This window comes from Rhopalosiphum padi, chromosome 2, assembly GCF_020882245.1.
Source record: "Rhopalosiphum padi isolate XX-2018 chromosome 2, ASM2088224v1, whole genome shotgun sequence".
Classification (NCBI taxonomy): domain Eukaryota; kingdom Metazoa; phylum Arthropoda; class Insecta; order Hemiptera; family Aphididae; genus Rhopalosiphum; species Rhopalosiphum padi.
The window spans coordinates 68,798-86,138 of record NC_083598.1 but is presented as its reverse complement, the minus strand read 5'-3'; the positions used below and the strand labels follow the sequence as shown (position 1 = coordinate 86,138).

Below are 17,341 nucleotides of genomic sequence, written 5' to 3'. Positions count from 1 at the left end.
GTAGATATTAAAGTAGTTAACAAATAACAGGTATTTAATAGGTGATGATACAAACAATTAATATATACAATTTAACTATATAATTCCCTACAACTGAACATTTTAAATAAAATAAAAATAGGATCAAATCAATGTATTTTAATTTTTTTATTATATAATAAGATAATAATAAATAATAGTTTAAATAAATAATTTAAGTTAAAAAAATATGCAATTAAATGTCGTTTGATATAACACTCTTATCATAAAGAGATCACAGTAAAAAAAAAAAAAAAATGCCTTTTGATGAAAAATTAAAGACAACTAATCAATAAAATGAAAATAAATTGGGTATAGTTATGTCAATAATAAATTACAGTTTTTACTTTTAACTTTTTTTTAACAAAATGTTAATTTATTCTTCAAACAAAAAATTGGGCAATTAGATTAGCTAGTCCAATTAATGATATTGAAATGTGAAAAATGACTGATCCAAATGTTAAAAGATTGCGTCTTCTTTGTGATGCCAAATGTAACATAGTTGGTAATGTATATATGTATACAAATCCACAAATTGCTCCACTAAATCTAAGGAAAATATAGTAATTTAATTTTATACACAGATTTAATCGATATGACATAGTTACAAAACATAAATATAAGGATTTTCTAACCTTATTACTGTTCCTATATGTGGCATGAAAATTGCAAACAATATACATATAAAAATTACAAAACAATTAAGTGCAATAACATGTAAAACACTTGGATATATTGATAGTTCAAGGGCTGCAAACACTTGTACTCGTAGCATGTATGATATCAAAGGATAGACAGTCAATAATTGAAAGAATAGAAAAACTCTAGCAATAATGCTAAAGACATCTGTTCTAGGAAAGTTGTTTAAAAAGTTCTGAAAAAAAAATTCATAGTGTTGTTACTATTTATTAGTTATTACTTTAGCAATTTATTAGTGTTATTTTGTAGTATTTATTTACATAAGCGCAATTTGAGGGGGGTTAAGCCCTCAAAATAAACCATATCCCCTCCCCACCTCAACAATAATTGTTATGCATGCAGCATGTTACGAATTTGTAAAATATTAAAATGTAAAAATATTCACAACACGCTTGACGCAAATTTGGTAGGTATGTTTTACGTTGTAATTTGATTTGTAAAAATCGATGCAACTAATAAGTAATAACTATACAAGTGGATATGAATATGGGTATGAAGTCCACTTAATAACATACCTAAAGTACTTATCTAATTTAGATTAGGTTAGGCAATAATTAATGAATTATAATTTATAGTCTACAAAGTATTTAATTTGTAGAATCGGATTCGATTATGTACAAACGTCAAAAATATTAAACTAACAGAAATGTCAATTTCAACTATTCTGAATTTAAAAAAAGAACTTTTATTATAATTGTATTCTATAGAGCTGAATAAGTAATGCGCAGTTTTTATTTTATCGCAAATTGACAAATAGTTAATGCTGTTTAGATAGGTTTCTACAATTAAATAGGTAAGTACCAATAGGGCAATAGTACCATTGTTTCCGTTAGGTCCGTTATATCTTTTCAATATAAAGTAAAACGTAGGTAAGTAATGAAATAATTTATTTAAATTTGAATTTTAAAATGTACCTATATTCTTATTTATTATTCTAGTTTATTTACAGTATTATATTATCTACAAATCTATAATACAGTTATAATATATAATATTAATGAGTTTTAATGAACTCTGTACTTTAGCCCCGCGAGTGTTCAGTATAAAACAGTTTGTATATTAGTTGTTAGGTTAAATATAATATAGGTACTTACATCCTCGATACATGATTTAGCTAATGGGAAACAGACATAGAAAGTAATTCCAATTAATATATATGTTAGAAGAACTAGAGTGAATGCTATTGATAGATCACGGCCCTAAAAGAATTGAAAAATAATTCACAATTACTATTTATTAATTTTCAAATAGGCAATGATATGGTTACTTGCATTGTGTTTTTGATTTTCATTATTTCTCATTATTGTTATTATAATATTATGTATGAACATCGATAACGTAAGCATTCCAGATGTTGCAGGAAATGTGTTTTTATAAAATTCAGAATAGTCTGTTAATCCTCCTATCGTCGGTGCTGACATATTTATTCCCCAACTATATGATTTTATTATGACAAAGATGAATAGGTACAGCACAGCCAGCGTTCCTAAAAAATAAATTTAAATGTATTTAAGTTGTCCGTGGATGTTTACACCGATACACAGTGTTCTATTGTGTTTTTTGTGTATATTTAAAAATGTAACAAGATCAAACTTCAAGTTCAAGTTAGAACAGATTAACCTCATCTGACTAACCCAAGACTGTTATAGCTGTAATTATAGGTATTATATATTTTACTAATTTAGGGGTGAAACTCATGGGCGTAACTAGGATTTATTTAATAGCTTAATAGTTACGGGGGCTAGAGCCCTAGAAAACCATAGTTAAAAATAATTTGAAGGCTAATTGAGGCTAAAAGGTAAAACCTAGTTACGCCGATGGTGAAACTAAAGACATTTTGAAATTTAAGTAAATTTGTAATGTCCTGTTATGGTAGGGAGAGGGGAAAATTACATTTGTGGCACATAGTTCGGTTTAATCCATATTTCCCGAGTCGAAAAAATTTACCAATCCGCCCTTGTTTCGACAACTTTGTATGAACAGTATCTAATAACTAACAATAATAAAATAATCAAATAGGTATTATGATGTAGAATAATGAGTGACCAACAATCAACACAAGCTAGTGAATGTTATCTTATATTTCGTTTGATAGATAGATAATAGATTAAATGGATAAACGGTCTACAAATAAATTATAAATTAGTCTGCGCAAAAAGAGGCGGATGCCGGGAAGTCGGCAGAACCAGACGGGCGACGAAGGCACTACGCCTAATATTTATACTGCAGTGAGCGATCTATAGTATTTATATAATCAGTGATCAAATTTAAGTAATATACAAATATATCATCTTTGATGTTCTGATAAATATTTTCATGTCATAATTTGATTTTAACCAAACAATAATAATTATAGTTGTACACAACGGGGGTGAAATAATACTTTTACAGTTTTGCCCCTGTTAAACCAATGCACGGTGGCGATCGCCCCCTTGTCCCCCATGGAGTCGGCGCCTATGAATTAATTATAATAAAACATTGACTCGTGAGACAAATACTACAGACTGATGGTTGTAGGACACTGTTCGGCCACCCAGAAACAATTAAAATCTCGGACAGTTTGTACTATTTCAGGTAGAAAAAAATGTATACATATCACATAATTTGTTATTAAAAATAGAGGTATAGTTAAATTTAATGGTAAACGAACAGTTTATACAATCTATTGTTTAAGTTGCATATCACGGACACTTTGTACAGTGATAATAAATTGATAGAAATCGATCGCAGACACTTTGTACGGTGATAATCAATTGGTAAAATTCGATCGCGGACGTTTTGTACGGTACCTATGTAAACGGTGGTGTTTTTATTTTGCATGTTTTTGCATATTTTGGATAAAATGCATATTATTGCATTTATTGAATAAAATTAATATTATTGCGAAAAATGCATGTTTTATAGTATATTTTGTAATTAATATTTATTACGTACCTATTTAATTCTAGCCCTGCTGATTAAAGTATAAAACTTGGTTTTTTTGTCACATACATTTTCAAATTTTTCAAACATAAAATTAAAAATATTTCCACTATTGAATGTGAATTATAAATTTTATTTCTAAATTATAATTATAATAATAATCTTAATAATATTAAGACGAACAGCCAACCACTGATGTATTTCAATAAATAAATATTTTTTTTGTAATTGTAACTATATTTTTGTGTTTATCTTATAACAAATTTAAATGCATATTTTTGCATATTTTGGTAAATAAAATGCATATTTTACAATTTTTTATTGCATACAAATCCTAGCCCTGATTATTATTATTATTATTATTATTATTATTTATGTAGGTATGTTAACATTGTTAACTACCTGTGTTTTGTAATAACAAATTATGTCTAACATTTCATGTCTCAACATTTTTTTTTACCTGTAATAGTACAAACTGTCCGCCATATACATTTTATTACTTTCTGAAATAGTACAAACTGTCCGCCATGTAAATTTTATTGCTTTCTGAAATAGTACGAACTGTCCGCGGTTTTCATTTTTTCCGGGTGACTGTACAAAGTGTCCTACAACCAAATTTAATAATTTAATATTCTGATGTTATATTATAAAATTTTATGATTTATATAACTTATAACTCATCGGTTCGACGGTTTGTAGAAGTTTTTAGTAACTAGTAACTTACAAGTCTTTATTGAACACTTCCAACGAATATTTGATTTGTTTATTTTTAAATGGTATAATCATAACCACGTTTAAGAATGTTTGGATTTAGTTTAGTAGTTTGGTTTTGGTTCATAGTGTATTTCAGAGTGTATAAGTTATGCTCTACTGTATCACAAAATTCATGTCTCGTAATGATTTCGATCACGATTCATGAATTCATGATCTAAATTCTAAAGTTTTAATCTTATCTTGTAAAATATATTTTCCTATTTATTTTAACTGTACAAAGTGACCGCGGTATGCAACTCAAAAATTAGATAGATATAGTGCAAAGTGTCCGTTTACTCTGCAGACCGATACATAGAAACACCACGCGTGCAGTTGGATGCTTATTAATTTACCTAAAGAATTAAACTTCGTAAAAAACGTGGCTGATCTGAAGTTCAACAGCGGAGCAACGATCACGACGAGAAATATGGGTACTGTCGTGTTGAGATCCCAAATTCGTTCATACAATGTCCACGGCCTGGTTGAGTTTGATGTAGCATTTGTGTAGTCCGCATTGTTTGGGCATATTACTGAAATTAAATGATTCCGATTTACATACCACTCACGTATAAGCGCAATTTGAAGGGGATTTAGCGTGATTAACACGCTTATAGTTTATGCTATTTTTAGACCAACTGAAAAATAAAGATCGCTTCAGCACTTCCGTTTTTTTTTGTTGAAATTGCACTACTACACCACTACGTCAAAACTTAAAAAGTTCACATAATAATGCAGTCGAAATGTTGAATAAAATTTATTCGGAGGCATATATAATGAATTTAAATTTCAATACCCCAACTTACGGTTAGTAGTGTTGAACTCGAATGCTCCAGTGTTTTCGTCTGCAAAGAGCAAATCTGCATCCACACCAAAAGTTTATTTTATGAATATAGGTTTATCAGTCGGTCACAATATTATTATAATTTTGTTTGGAAAACAATACAATTTTGCCTTACCATGAACATATCCGACCGAATAATATAAAAAGTTTGACATCAATATCCAGTACACTATGTTTGCACCTAGTAAAATTATGAACGAAAATAATTTCGCTATGACTTCGGCCCAAGGGCCCAATAAATTTTTGCTCAATTGTGCTACTTCGCCGGTATCGTTCCCTTAAAAAAGACAAATGAACATCACAATATTAGAAAATATGATAATTGCTTAATTTTTTTTATCGCTCAATCGCTTTTACTTAGACAATATTTATCACATTTTTCATTTATGACGATATAGATATAGGTAATACCTATCAATTATCTTTTACCAGTTATACTTTTGGGCTATAATATAATAAGCCGCAGATCATTAAATAATCATCGTTTTTCAATATTATTTACCGTGAAGTACTTGCACTTTAAGAATACGATTGGACGTGTATAAGCATAGTGCAGCTATAACGAACATTAGTAATAACCCCATCACTAGTCCTGCTCGTTCCACGCTCCAAGGCATTGCTAATAGAGATGTTCCCATTATCGTGTTCCATATTGCAAAACTAAAATCAAAATGTTACATTATTTATACTACCTAATACCTACTATCTATTGAATAAATATGTGTACAGGATGAATCGACACTCATTATTATTATAGGTTGATATAATGTTTTTGATAATTTTCTACATAAAATTAAATACACAGGTTTATATAGATGTTTGTTGATTATATAAACTCTTACGGCGATAAGATATCTAATCGTGATTGTTCATGTTTTTAGATAATCAACAATTTTAATGTATAATTTTTATTTTATTTAGAAGGAAATAGTGGTGGTTATTTAATATTTACTTAACTTATATACCTAGGTACCAAGTACGTTTTATTATATACAATGTACCGTGACTAAGGATTTACCTATTGCGTTATATCCTGAAGTAGGTAATGGAGATATCATGAATCAATTTTTTTTTTTAGGACTCGGGGACAAGGATTACAAATGTTTAATATTTTATTTTATTTTATGTTTTGATAAAAATATTTATTTATTTATATTTTTGTACCTTTAATCTTTATAATATATTCTTTTACACCTGTTATTTTAACTGATGTATAAGGAATATATTTAAACCATGTTTAAATTGCCGCTTTGCGTGTATATATATGGTGACCAGATATAAACATTTAAAAAAAAGTTCCTTTTTTTGGTAAAAATCATCCGGGTGAGATATTTAATGGTATCTGAAATCGTGATCACATTGTAAACTGAGTACTTATAATTTATATTTAACTGAAGTAATTATCCATCTGATATAAAGAAGCATTACGAAAATACTTTAATATCAAAAATTCGTATAATTATTAATTATAGTTATAATATTAAAATCTTTCATTTATATTTTATAATACTACATTTGTTGTGTATGAGTGAATAATTATAGTGTTAAGAGGATGTTATACAAATATTGAATTGTCTTCATCTTATAAACGCACAACACGGCAAATTTGTTTTTAATAGAACCGATTTTGAATTGTTAACTTTAATATTAGAGCTTAAAGTAAATTGACTTAATATCAAACTTATAAGTAAAAAATTATCTGTTACCTCTTGAACTCATTATTTACTTAAAAATTAAAATATTGTACAAAACTGACGAAGAATAATAGATAATGTTCTTCGTTCTTCTCTTTAAGTTTAATTAATTTGATAATAATACAATTCGCTCTAATGTTAAAGTTAACAATACAAAATCGGATCTACAAAAAGCAAATTTATACCTGCCTAATATATTGTACGTTTGTAAGACGGCGACAATACATATGGGTGTAGCTGTAGCATCTTATTAATCTAATTATCTTTACATAACCCTCTTTTGCTTGTCAACAATGCGTCAATGCTCATAAAAATCACCTTTTATGACTCAACTTATACGATCAACTTAGTCCAAAAATAATACTGCATTTTTATTTTGAAAATTCGAGTGTCCTCTATATACTACTAAACTACTTATTAATTCATTAAGCTATTACATTATATGTATATATATATATATATATATATAGTGAAACCCTGTAGCCGCTTATATTTTACGGGTTGTTGAACCCTACGTCTGCAGACCCGGCGTGCGTGAGGTGCAACGACCCCAGACTCTCCGGGGTTAGTTTGGCAGATCAATAAACCCCATTTCGTCGCCGCCACTGTCTATGTTAGTCTCGGGGAACCGCGCGCGTTCCGTCGTCGACGTTGTACCGCGGCTTTACCTTCATTCATTGAGAGCCGACCGGCCGGCCGGTCGGCGGTCACTATTATATATTTATATATATACATATAATATACAAGACATGCTTGTTTACGACTTCCGTCACTCTTCGACCGCAGTAAAAAATAAATAGATTATCAGTGTCTACATTTTTAACGATCTTTCTCTATCTTGTCAGCTCTCCATCTCTAAAATATATACAGAATAATCGTTCGTTTATACACAACCTCGGCGGGGATGAAACTGCAACAGTAGACGTCAGATTGCATCGAATAGTAAGGTAATGCACACGCGCATAAATATTAACTGATGTAGAGTAGTCAGTAGACGTGTGTATAATTAAATTAGTATGTAATTTAATACAGTAATACACTAATACGTATATAAACTGTACAAATACACATAATGTATTATACATGAATACAAATAGTAAAAGCGTGGAAAATGGTATGTGATTTTAAAATCCTCTGGACTAAATCCTGAATTTTGTTTTTAACCCAATTTACACGCATGTTTTGTACACATAACTCACGTAAGAGTCTTAGTTATTTTCTTGATATTTCGGGGGTGCTGCAGTCCCCTCAGCCTTTTCCATGGCTACGCCACTGCGTAAGACTCAAATGTACTATGACTTAAAACGTTAAAACGTAGTAGACTTAATGTAAGTATTATATATGTATTTGTAAATTTAATAGACGACACTACATGTCGCCAAGTGCTGCAAGTTGCAATGGATATCCATAAATATTATACATTTTATGTGTATAAAGTGTGTAAAACATTTTTGTTTTCTTAAAAATATTGATTATACGTTATTCTAATTTAAGTTTTTAAACCTCTAGAATCCCATTTTTTCGTTTATTTTATACATTTAAACTTACTAGTATAATCTACAGTAAAATGTTGATAGACTTATGCTAAAATTAGTGGCGTATTATTGGTGATATACCTATAGTATAGACTTATTTTTAACTCTTTATAGCAAATATCGTAACATTAACTACAATTTTCAAGTTATATACTTATATTATATCAATGTTTTATACATAAATATTTATTAGGTAATAACTAATAACTAATAATTATTTATAATTTAATCGATTTTAAAACGTTGGTTTCGTTATTAATATGTTATGCAATATTGCAATGCGATGAAAGATCGAAAAGATAAATCTAAAAATTCTATTGGATCTTTTTAATTTTACATAATTTGTGTCGTACTATGTAGGATATTTTAAAAATATCTGAGCTGTGATTTATTGATTTACATGAAACATAATTTGTTAAATAAAAACCAATACTTAAAATTTAGATTATACAAATTTATGATAATAAAATCTAATATATTTAAAATAAATACTTACATGGTAATTATACTATTTTGGGTGTATGGTTCGTTGGTAATCTATAAAATATTTAAACATATTTTTATTAATTTAATAATAAGTGTAAAGTGCCTCAATGTGTCATTGTATAAATTAATAACTAGTACATTTGTAGAAATATTATCATTAAAATAAAATTCTTAATCTATATTTTGTTTAAAATAGTATTATTGATTTAAATCAAGTTATATACATTAAAATATATTAGACATTAGACATAATAGTATACATCAGCTATATGTGTATAAAATATAAATAATTAAAATTTTTAAAATGATATTATATTATTTTTAATTTTGATTTGAACGATGACAGTGGTAACTTCTAACATAACATATAGGTTATTTAACAATGATGGTGTTTTATTTTTTTTATATATATTTTTTTATTTTAGTATCCATCATTACCTTTTGAAAAAGTAAAAAGTAAAAATGCTCCAATCTTAATCTTTAAAGCTAATTTCTGGTATGAAATTGGATCAATTTTGTAATATTACGGAAAATGAGAATAGGTACTTACGCCACTTTTGTTGTAACTCAAAAACAAATTACCTCAGGTACTTGAAATGTTCACTAAATATTATGATTCTCTAGACTATTTTTTTCTGTGTCAATAAGCTTAATATTTAATACGAGATTGTTCATACAGTAATTAAAAAATGGGTATCTTAAATTAATTTTAACAGTTTTTTTTATATATATAGATATTTGGATATTAAATGTTGATAAGATTGGATATTTAATTGAAAAATACGATTTTTTCTTTAACTCTTTTAGTTATGTTATTGCTGTAATTATAAAAATATTTATCATAGAGGACTAACCTTGCAACTTTTTTTGCAGTTAAGTTAAATCAAATCTGATCAAATACATAGTCTATATAGTATATATACTTTATGTTCTCTCATTCTCTGCCTATTTAATTTTAAAATGCAATTTTTTTTTAAATTTTGTGCGTCTTAATGAATAAAATACTTAGCTAAACTAAGGTTACGTTTATTACATAAGTAGATTATTTAACAGTTGTAATTAATTTAGTATATAAAGTCTAAATACATATGTATTTTATTTCGTTTATTTTTGGAAAAAAAGTTTTCCTAAAAGTACCACCGAGAAAAAATAAATACAGAAAAGAAATGCTAGGTACCTTTCCTCCCGAACCTATTATTGCAAGGTGGAAAACATGGCTAAATGCTGCACTTTTCTTTGCAAATAGTTTTGAAAAATTGTTAATTGTGATTAAAAGTTTAAAAGACGATGTTAATCCCGATAAGTGTAAAAAATCTGAAACAGCTTGTACAAAATAATCAGTCAAATGTGGTTTATAGCATTCATAAAATGAAACTTATCTGATTTATCTATTAATCTTACAAACTTGGAAGAATCAAATAGTGAGCTACTTAAAAGTATGGATATGTTTAGAAAAATTGAAGATATTTTAACAAATATTCTTAGTCCAAATGAAAAAAACTAAAGATAAATTTATGTAATATACTAATATATAATTATTAATAATTCATAATAATTCATTATTAATAAGTAATAACCTATTCAATTGTAATTACAATTGAATACAAATAAAGGATATAAAACAATTAAATCTTACTATGAAATCATGTCAGGAGAAAGCAGATGTTTATTTAGATATATAACGCCTAACTTATTGAATTTTTTAAAACACGCACCAATAATTAGTGTAAAAATTCCTGGGCACGCCACTGACAAACACTAGAAACTTAAGTACTTGCAGCGTAATGAAAGATTTAAGACGTATCATTGTACAGATTTTATTTGTCAAAGGAAGATTGTTTGAAATGGCTAAATGACTCCTATTTGGGAAGGCTTAGAAGTTAAAACATCTCCATATTTGTATACCGTAAGTTCCGATTTAAACATTGATTTATAAATTAATAATTTGTTATTAATTGAGAATTGGTCATATTAGATGTATTCTGGTTTTAGCCAGGGACTTTTTATTTTTAAAAACGGACCATAAGATAAAATATTAAAATAATTATTATATAACGCATGAAATATTTTTAGTAAAAATTAGTTCAACATACCAAATTACTAAAATAATAATGATAAAAAAAGTTTCCTGGTTAATACTAATCTTCTGCAGTTTAAATGTTCAAGAATTTTGACTCAGCGAATAATTTTTCAGTAATTATGGTAAAAAACTAAAAAGAATTAAGAATTTATATGGTGTCTATTAATAACTCAAAAAAAATCAAAATATTTTTGAATTTTACAGTACCTATATATAAAATGATGATATAACATTTGGTATAAATTTCAAGGTTCTGAGGTTATTCTTTTTTGAATTAAAACAAAATAAAGAAATTCATTTAGTCGAAAACTGGTTTAGCGTAAATATTCCTGTTTTCATTATTAATATTTTGTTTTTCCCGATTTTAAAATAGTGCTTTATAAATTTTTAGTTTGTGAAAGTACCAACTGGATTCAATTTTCTACCAGAAATCACCTCCATTTTTGAAAAACAAAGCATTTTATTGACTTCTTATTGTGTACAAAAACACAAAAAAAAAAATAAAAAATAAAACTATTATTGTAAAATCGATTTATTTATGGCTAGTGTCTACAATGTAAAATAGATTCATGTATAAATAAATGAAATCTTAAACTTAATCAAAAATTTCATTGCGATTAATAAAATTTATAATTATAATAATACAATATATATATAAAAGTATCCATAAATAATGTTTCTAACAAAATAATTAACATTGTTATTCATTGTTAAAATAAGTAATTTAGTTTCAGGTTGGGTGCTAATGTACTGAATAAACGCTAATATTTTTTTACTATAATGTTATATATTGTGTTAAATGTGTTACCTAACATATAACCATCACTCATCATTCATCAAACTTATTTGTTATACTCTGTTTTACTTTTATATTCTAAATAAATCCTTTTTATATAAAAAAAATAAATAAAAAAATATATTTATAAATGTATGAAATGTAATACCTAACAAATACTAATAAATATTATAATTAGTAACAATAATTTAAATGTTAGTTTGAAGAGATGAGTACTGATTAGGAGCTATAACTAATATCAATAAATATCTTATCTTTTTGTTTTTTTGAGTATAAACTTTCTCTATTTTATCAAATAATAATAAAATTACAGCATAACTTATTAAACTAACAAAAATATTATTTTTTCTTTGAGAATATAAAACTTCAATAATAAAAATTGAAAAATGATAAACTAATAACAAATAATATTCTGATCTGTTAATAACTTACGAATTAAAGTTTTCAGAAAATATGAAATAAAATTTATGAATTAATGAATAATTCCCTTTTCAATTGATTCCAGATCAATAATCGCCACGAAAAAATATAATACGATATTATTTTTAAGGCTATATATCATATTTCTGTTTACGATATTTAATAATACCTAACATAGTATAAAAAAAACTATACAGTGTCCCATAAGGACTTACTCATTGCAATATCTCTTGAAATAATTCAGATATCAAAATTATATTTGTTTTTAAAAGACTTGCGTAGACAAGGACTACAAGTATTTCATATTTTAATTTAACTTTATGTTTTGATAAAAAAAAAAAGTTAAAAATAAATATTATTTAATTATTTTCAAAAAAATCGTATATAATCATTTTGTTTTTAAAATATTGACGTTTCAACATTTTATTTTCATTAATCTCGTGATTTTTAATATTTTTTTTTTTTAGTTTTAAGAATATTTTTGTATTATTACGGAACTTATAATTCATTATTTTTCTGGAAACTAAAAAAAAATTATTAAAATTCATAAGATTAATGAAAGTAAAATGTTGAAACGTCATAATTTTTAGAAAAATAAACCTTACAAAATGGCTTTTCGATTTTTTTTGAAAGTAATTAAATAACAAATATGAAATACTTGCAGTCCTTGTCCTTGTAAGTCTCATAAAAAAAAATAATTTTTGATATCTTCGTTATTTCAGGAGATATCGAAATAAGTAGATCTTTACAGGACACTGTATAGTATATATAGAAACTATAGTACCTAAGAGTCCAAAGGTTATTACGTACTAAATAAAAGGACGCCATACTTGCATGTATTGTCTCCGTCTTACACACGTATGACATAGACAAAATGCGTTTACGCAGTCTAATAGTAGAACTCGCTCAATGTTGGTTCTAGAGTAGATATACCTATTATAAAATGTAAAATGAAAAGATGACAATATTTCGGAGAGCGAAACTGAGTTTTTCCATTAATCCCTATATAACGTTCATTATAAATGTTTAGAATTAGCAAAATGTTCAACAATTTTGAATAACCTTTAACTCTTCAAAATTTTAATTTTTTAAAAATAACTCGGCGTCTTGCTCTCCAAAATATTGTCATCTTTTAATTTTATAATAAATACATTTTTTCTAGAACCAAAATTGAATGAGTTCTACTCAGACTGTGTAAACACGTTTTGTCTATATCGTAAGTGTGTAATACAGAGACAACACATGTGGATATAATATCTTATAGTTATAACTAACATTTTAGTTACAGCGAATGAACATTATCGATGTATAAAAATAATATGCAATTATTTTTTTATTCACATAGTTATGTAAATATATATTTATTTTAAATATATTTTATACATACATTTGTATTTACCTATTTACGCATGTACGAGTATAGCAAACATTAATAATCAGTATATTGCTTATCGTAAATATTAGTTTATAATAAATTATAATCAATTTAAAATTAATTATTTGGTACCTATAAATGTAGGTACTGTTATAATTTATAAACTATAAATGCCAACAAAAGTAAATACAAAATGTAAAATGTTAGGTTAAAGTAATTATTATACATAAAATACTAAAAGATAAAAATATTAGTAATTAATTAGTTTTGATGATTATATTTAATTAATTTAATTCTTCTTAAGTAACATTACTATTTTGTTTTATGTACCTGAGTTCTTAACTTAGGTTAGGTTAAGTAATATATTTTTATTAACTATTCGTTTGTACATTATACAAAATTGTATACCTACTGAAAAATTAAAAAATGTAAACTTACTGTATCGCCTAATGGAATGTAAGGTTGTAATTTTCGATAAAATTTTGGCCTGTTTAATATATCATAGTCCAAACTAAAAGACCTGAAAAATAATTACATTCACGTTACAAGTTTAACATATGATTACTATATTTACTTAGAACATGTATTTAACAATGTATCTGAATGTCGAGCATACCTCAAGTAATACGGATATAATAATTCATTGGCCTTTGATGGAGTAGCAGGCGTTTTATTATTCTCTAAATCACTGTTTTCTGAATCATATTTGAATATGAATCCATTGTCTCTAAAAAAAAAATAAGCTGTCGTATAAATTATTGGTACCGTGTACAATATAGTGTAAAAATAGTGGACTTACGCTATGCTTGTTCTGCTCAAATCTGAATTTAATAATGGTTGGATTTCACAATCTGTAATCATAGACTTAGCTCTGGGTCTGCTAGACCTTTTAAACGATTTCTTAGAAACTCGACCCATTGCTTTTAAATGTTCATAATAAAAACAAATGGGATGATTGTTTTAATAATAAAATGCAATATATTTACTCCACATGCATAGTTTCATATCTAACGCACTCATAAGACTCACTCAGAGCCATGTCTTTTATTTTTCCATTTACATTACTGCTACTGAACTATGTTGTTCAAATCTTATCAATTTCAACAATGACCCTTGAACCCTATTCACCTTGTACTCGTAGCCTACTTTATGGAAATACATGCGTCTATATTATTATGTTATAGTATATCGTCAATAATTTTCGGGCAAAAAATTCATATTATCATTTAATCAGTTTGGTCAAAGGCGCAAAAAAGAAGGCGTGGTTACAGAAGATAATAACAATGCTTATGCAAAAACTGAGATTGAAAACAAGGACAGATCAAATTTAGTAATTATTATATAGTCAGCACCAAATACCGATGTACATACCTATAATATAATGTATAGTACCTATACATTTGTGTGATAAAAATGTAATTGCTAATTATTTCTAAGGTATGTTGTATGTTCTAAGTGCGTATTCGCTAACGTATTTTGTGCAATCTTAGATATATTATTGTTCAACGATTTTCATGGCCAATCAGTCAATTCGATATTTATAGATGCTGAATAACATGTTATCGTGATATCCCGTTAATATATAGGTGTATACTTAGACGTAATATATAATATACATTATATGTTAGTTAATATCAATAGCCCATAACCTATTTAGTCAAATCGTATAGTATATTTGGTACTATTTACTAGTATTTTTATGTAAAATATCGAATAATATAAATAAAAAATCATGACATAAACTATGAAAGCATGACGCATGTAGCTAAAAGTAATAAGCAGATAAATAATTAACACAACTTTAATATTATTCAAAGAGTTGGTTCATTTATTATAATTCTTGTGTTAATTAAAATGTTAAAAAATAATAATAAATTATACTTACTACATTTACATCTTGCAGGTTGCAGCTTAGGTTCTATGTCTTATAAAATATGTATATAGAGTTATTATAGTAATAATACATTAATACATATTATATAAAATATAAATTGTTGGAGGATACAAGTACAAAAACCTTAACAACCATTGAACTGTAGATATATAATATAGTCTTTATAATCGTGTATGATACAAAGTGTTTATGTACAATATATTACTGTGATTTGTGACTAGTTTGACATTCTATTATATAATAGAGAGGTGACGTCCGATGTACATATGACATGGTAGTATGGTACGGATAGAAAACTAATCTCAGATGACCTATAATAAACCATCCTTATTTTTATAGTTTGTTTATGTGGTGGTGGTGGGAGTTGTTATTGTCTGCAGCGTATAGTTGTCTTGTCGGATTAAAGATAAATTCAAACTTCATAAATGAACAGTAGTGGAACTAAAATTTTGTATGGGTTGGGGGGGGGAAACATTATAAATTTATTCAAAATTGTGAAATTTATAATAATTTTAAAGTACTCTTCTATCTTTGAAGTCGTTAAATTTGAGTAGTGAATGATGATAGGCGGTAGATTTTTGTTTATATATTCACGACATTTTAACTATGACATTATCAACTTAATAGAATTTGTTCGATTATAAATGTTAGTGAATTTTACATCTTTCTGTGTTCTGTCACTTTTAAGAGCAACTAATATAATCTTTGTAATTTTAATACATTTAGTTAAATTTTAAGTTTTAGTATTCGTATAGTTTTAAATTACAACTATTAAAAATTGGTCTAGTTAGGTACGTTATACAATATACATTAAGTTAATGGGCCACGGGGTTCAGTCTTTTGTGGGCCTTCCTTAAATCCACTACTGTTAATGAGTCTAAATGATTTAATCTAAAAATTGTATCATACAAAAAACTCAAGTAGGAATATTTTGAATATAATAATATGTAATATTATATCACATATTTTATTATAATTTACAATATGTAATATCTATGAACGGTCTAACAGTCATAATAAATTAGAATTTACAAAATATAGTGAATGTTTATATTCGGTAGTTACTAATTAGTAATTACCTATATTGACTAATATTATTGTTATATACTTATATAATTCCTAATTACTTATAGTTTTTATTTCCTTATAAAAAAATCATTTTAATTATATTAGCTATACGTATAGTTATATTTAATATTTATAGTACCTAAGTGTTATCAATTAAAATAAAATGGCTAATTTAATTTTAAAAAGTATTAAGTATAATTAATAACAATCGTTTATAATACTATTGCATAAGTAAGTAATTGGGAAAAAAAATTTTGATGTAAATTACTTACCAATAGAGGTGTACATCCATTAAACGGACTTTGAGCTGAGTTCATAAAAAATAATGGTTATAGGTTAGATGTGATAAAATAAAATAAATTTTGTATTAATTGTATTGAAAATAAATTTAATTTTTTTTTTAGTAACTTGGTAAATTTAATATTTTAATCGTTGTATATTACTCAAAAATCAGAATACAGGTGGATTTAATTTACCCGTAAATCTGTACAAATAAACAATATTATGATATTTAAACGTGCACGATATATGGCCATTAACTACTCGTTATATAGAATTACGGTCTGTTAATGTTTCACATGTTATATGTATACTATATGTCTATATTGAATAAAATCTAGATCACTAGATCAGTATATTATTGTTATAACTTATAACGTTATATAATCCGGAAATTTTGGAATTCAAAACTAAAATAAGTATTAGTATTTGGAAGATAAAACTTATTGATAAGACGATCCATATATATGTATATATATAA

General features: G+C 26.3%; 2 protein-coding genes across 4 annotated transcripts in view; one reads left to right on the top strand and one right to left on the bottom strand.

Moving 5' to 3' along the window:
• Positions 1 to 123: 123 nt before the first annotated feature.
• Positions 124 to 16,884, bottom strand: LOC132923026 (neutral amino acid transporter 9-like). Of its 3 annotated transcripts, none has more exons than XM_060986814.1 (13): positions 16,854 to 16,884; positions 14,419 to 14,539; positions 14,194 to 14,346; positions 14,058 to 14,139; positions 8,959 to 8,999; positions 5,736 to 5,893; positions 5,349 to 5,510; positions 5,196 to 5,249; positions 4,746 to 4,922; positions 1,989 to 2,203; positions 1,812 to 1,916; positions 654 to 892; positions 124 to 567 (listed from the first exon to the last, which is right to left on the bottom strand). In XM_060986814.1, exons 1-13 carry the CDS (start codon positions 16,867 to 16,869, stop codon positions 402 to 404), a joined length of 1,689 nt encoding a protein of 562 aa, XP_060842797.1. In that variant the 5' UTR covers positions 16,870 to 16,884; the 3' UTR covers positions 124 to 401. The 3 variants fall into 3 exon arrangements, with proteins under 3 accessions (XP_060842797.1, XP_060842799.1, XP_060842798.1); XM_060986816.1 differs by having other exon boundaries at positions 14,236 to 14,346; XM_060986815.1 differs by lacking the exon at positions 16,854 to 16,884 and adding an exon at positions 15,505 to 15,782.
• Positions 7,603 to 17,341, top strand: part of LOC132923027 (phosphoglucomutase) — a 29,805-nt gene continuing 20,066 nt past the window's right edge. The window contains exon 1 of the mRNA XM_060986818.1: positions 7,603 to 7,874. The gene's annotated coding sequence lies outside the window, so the exon portion shown is untranslated. The remainder of the gene's footprint in view (positions 7,875 to 17,341) is intronic.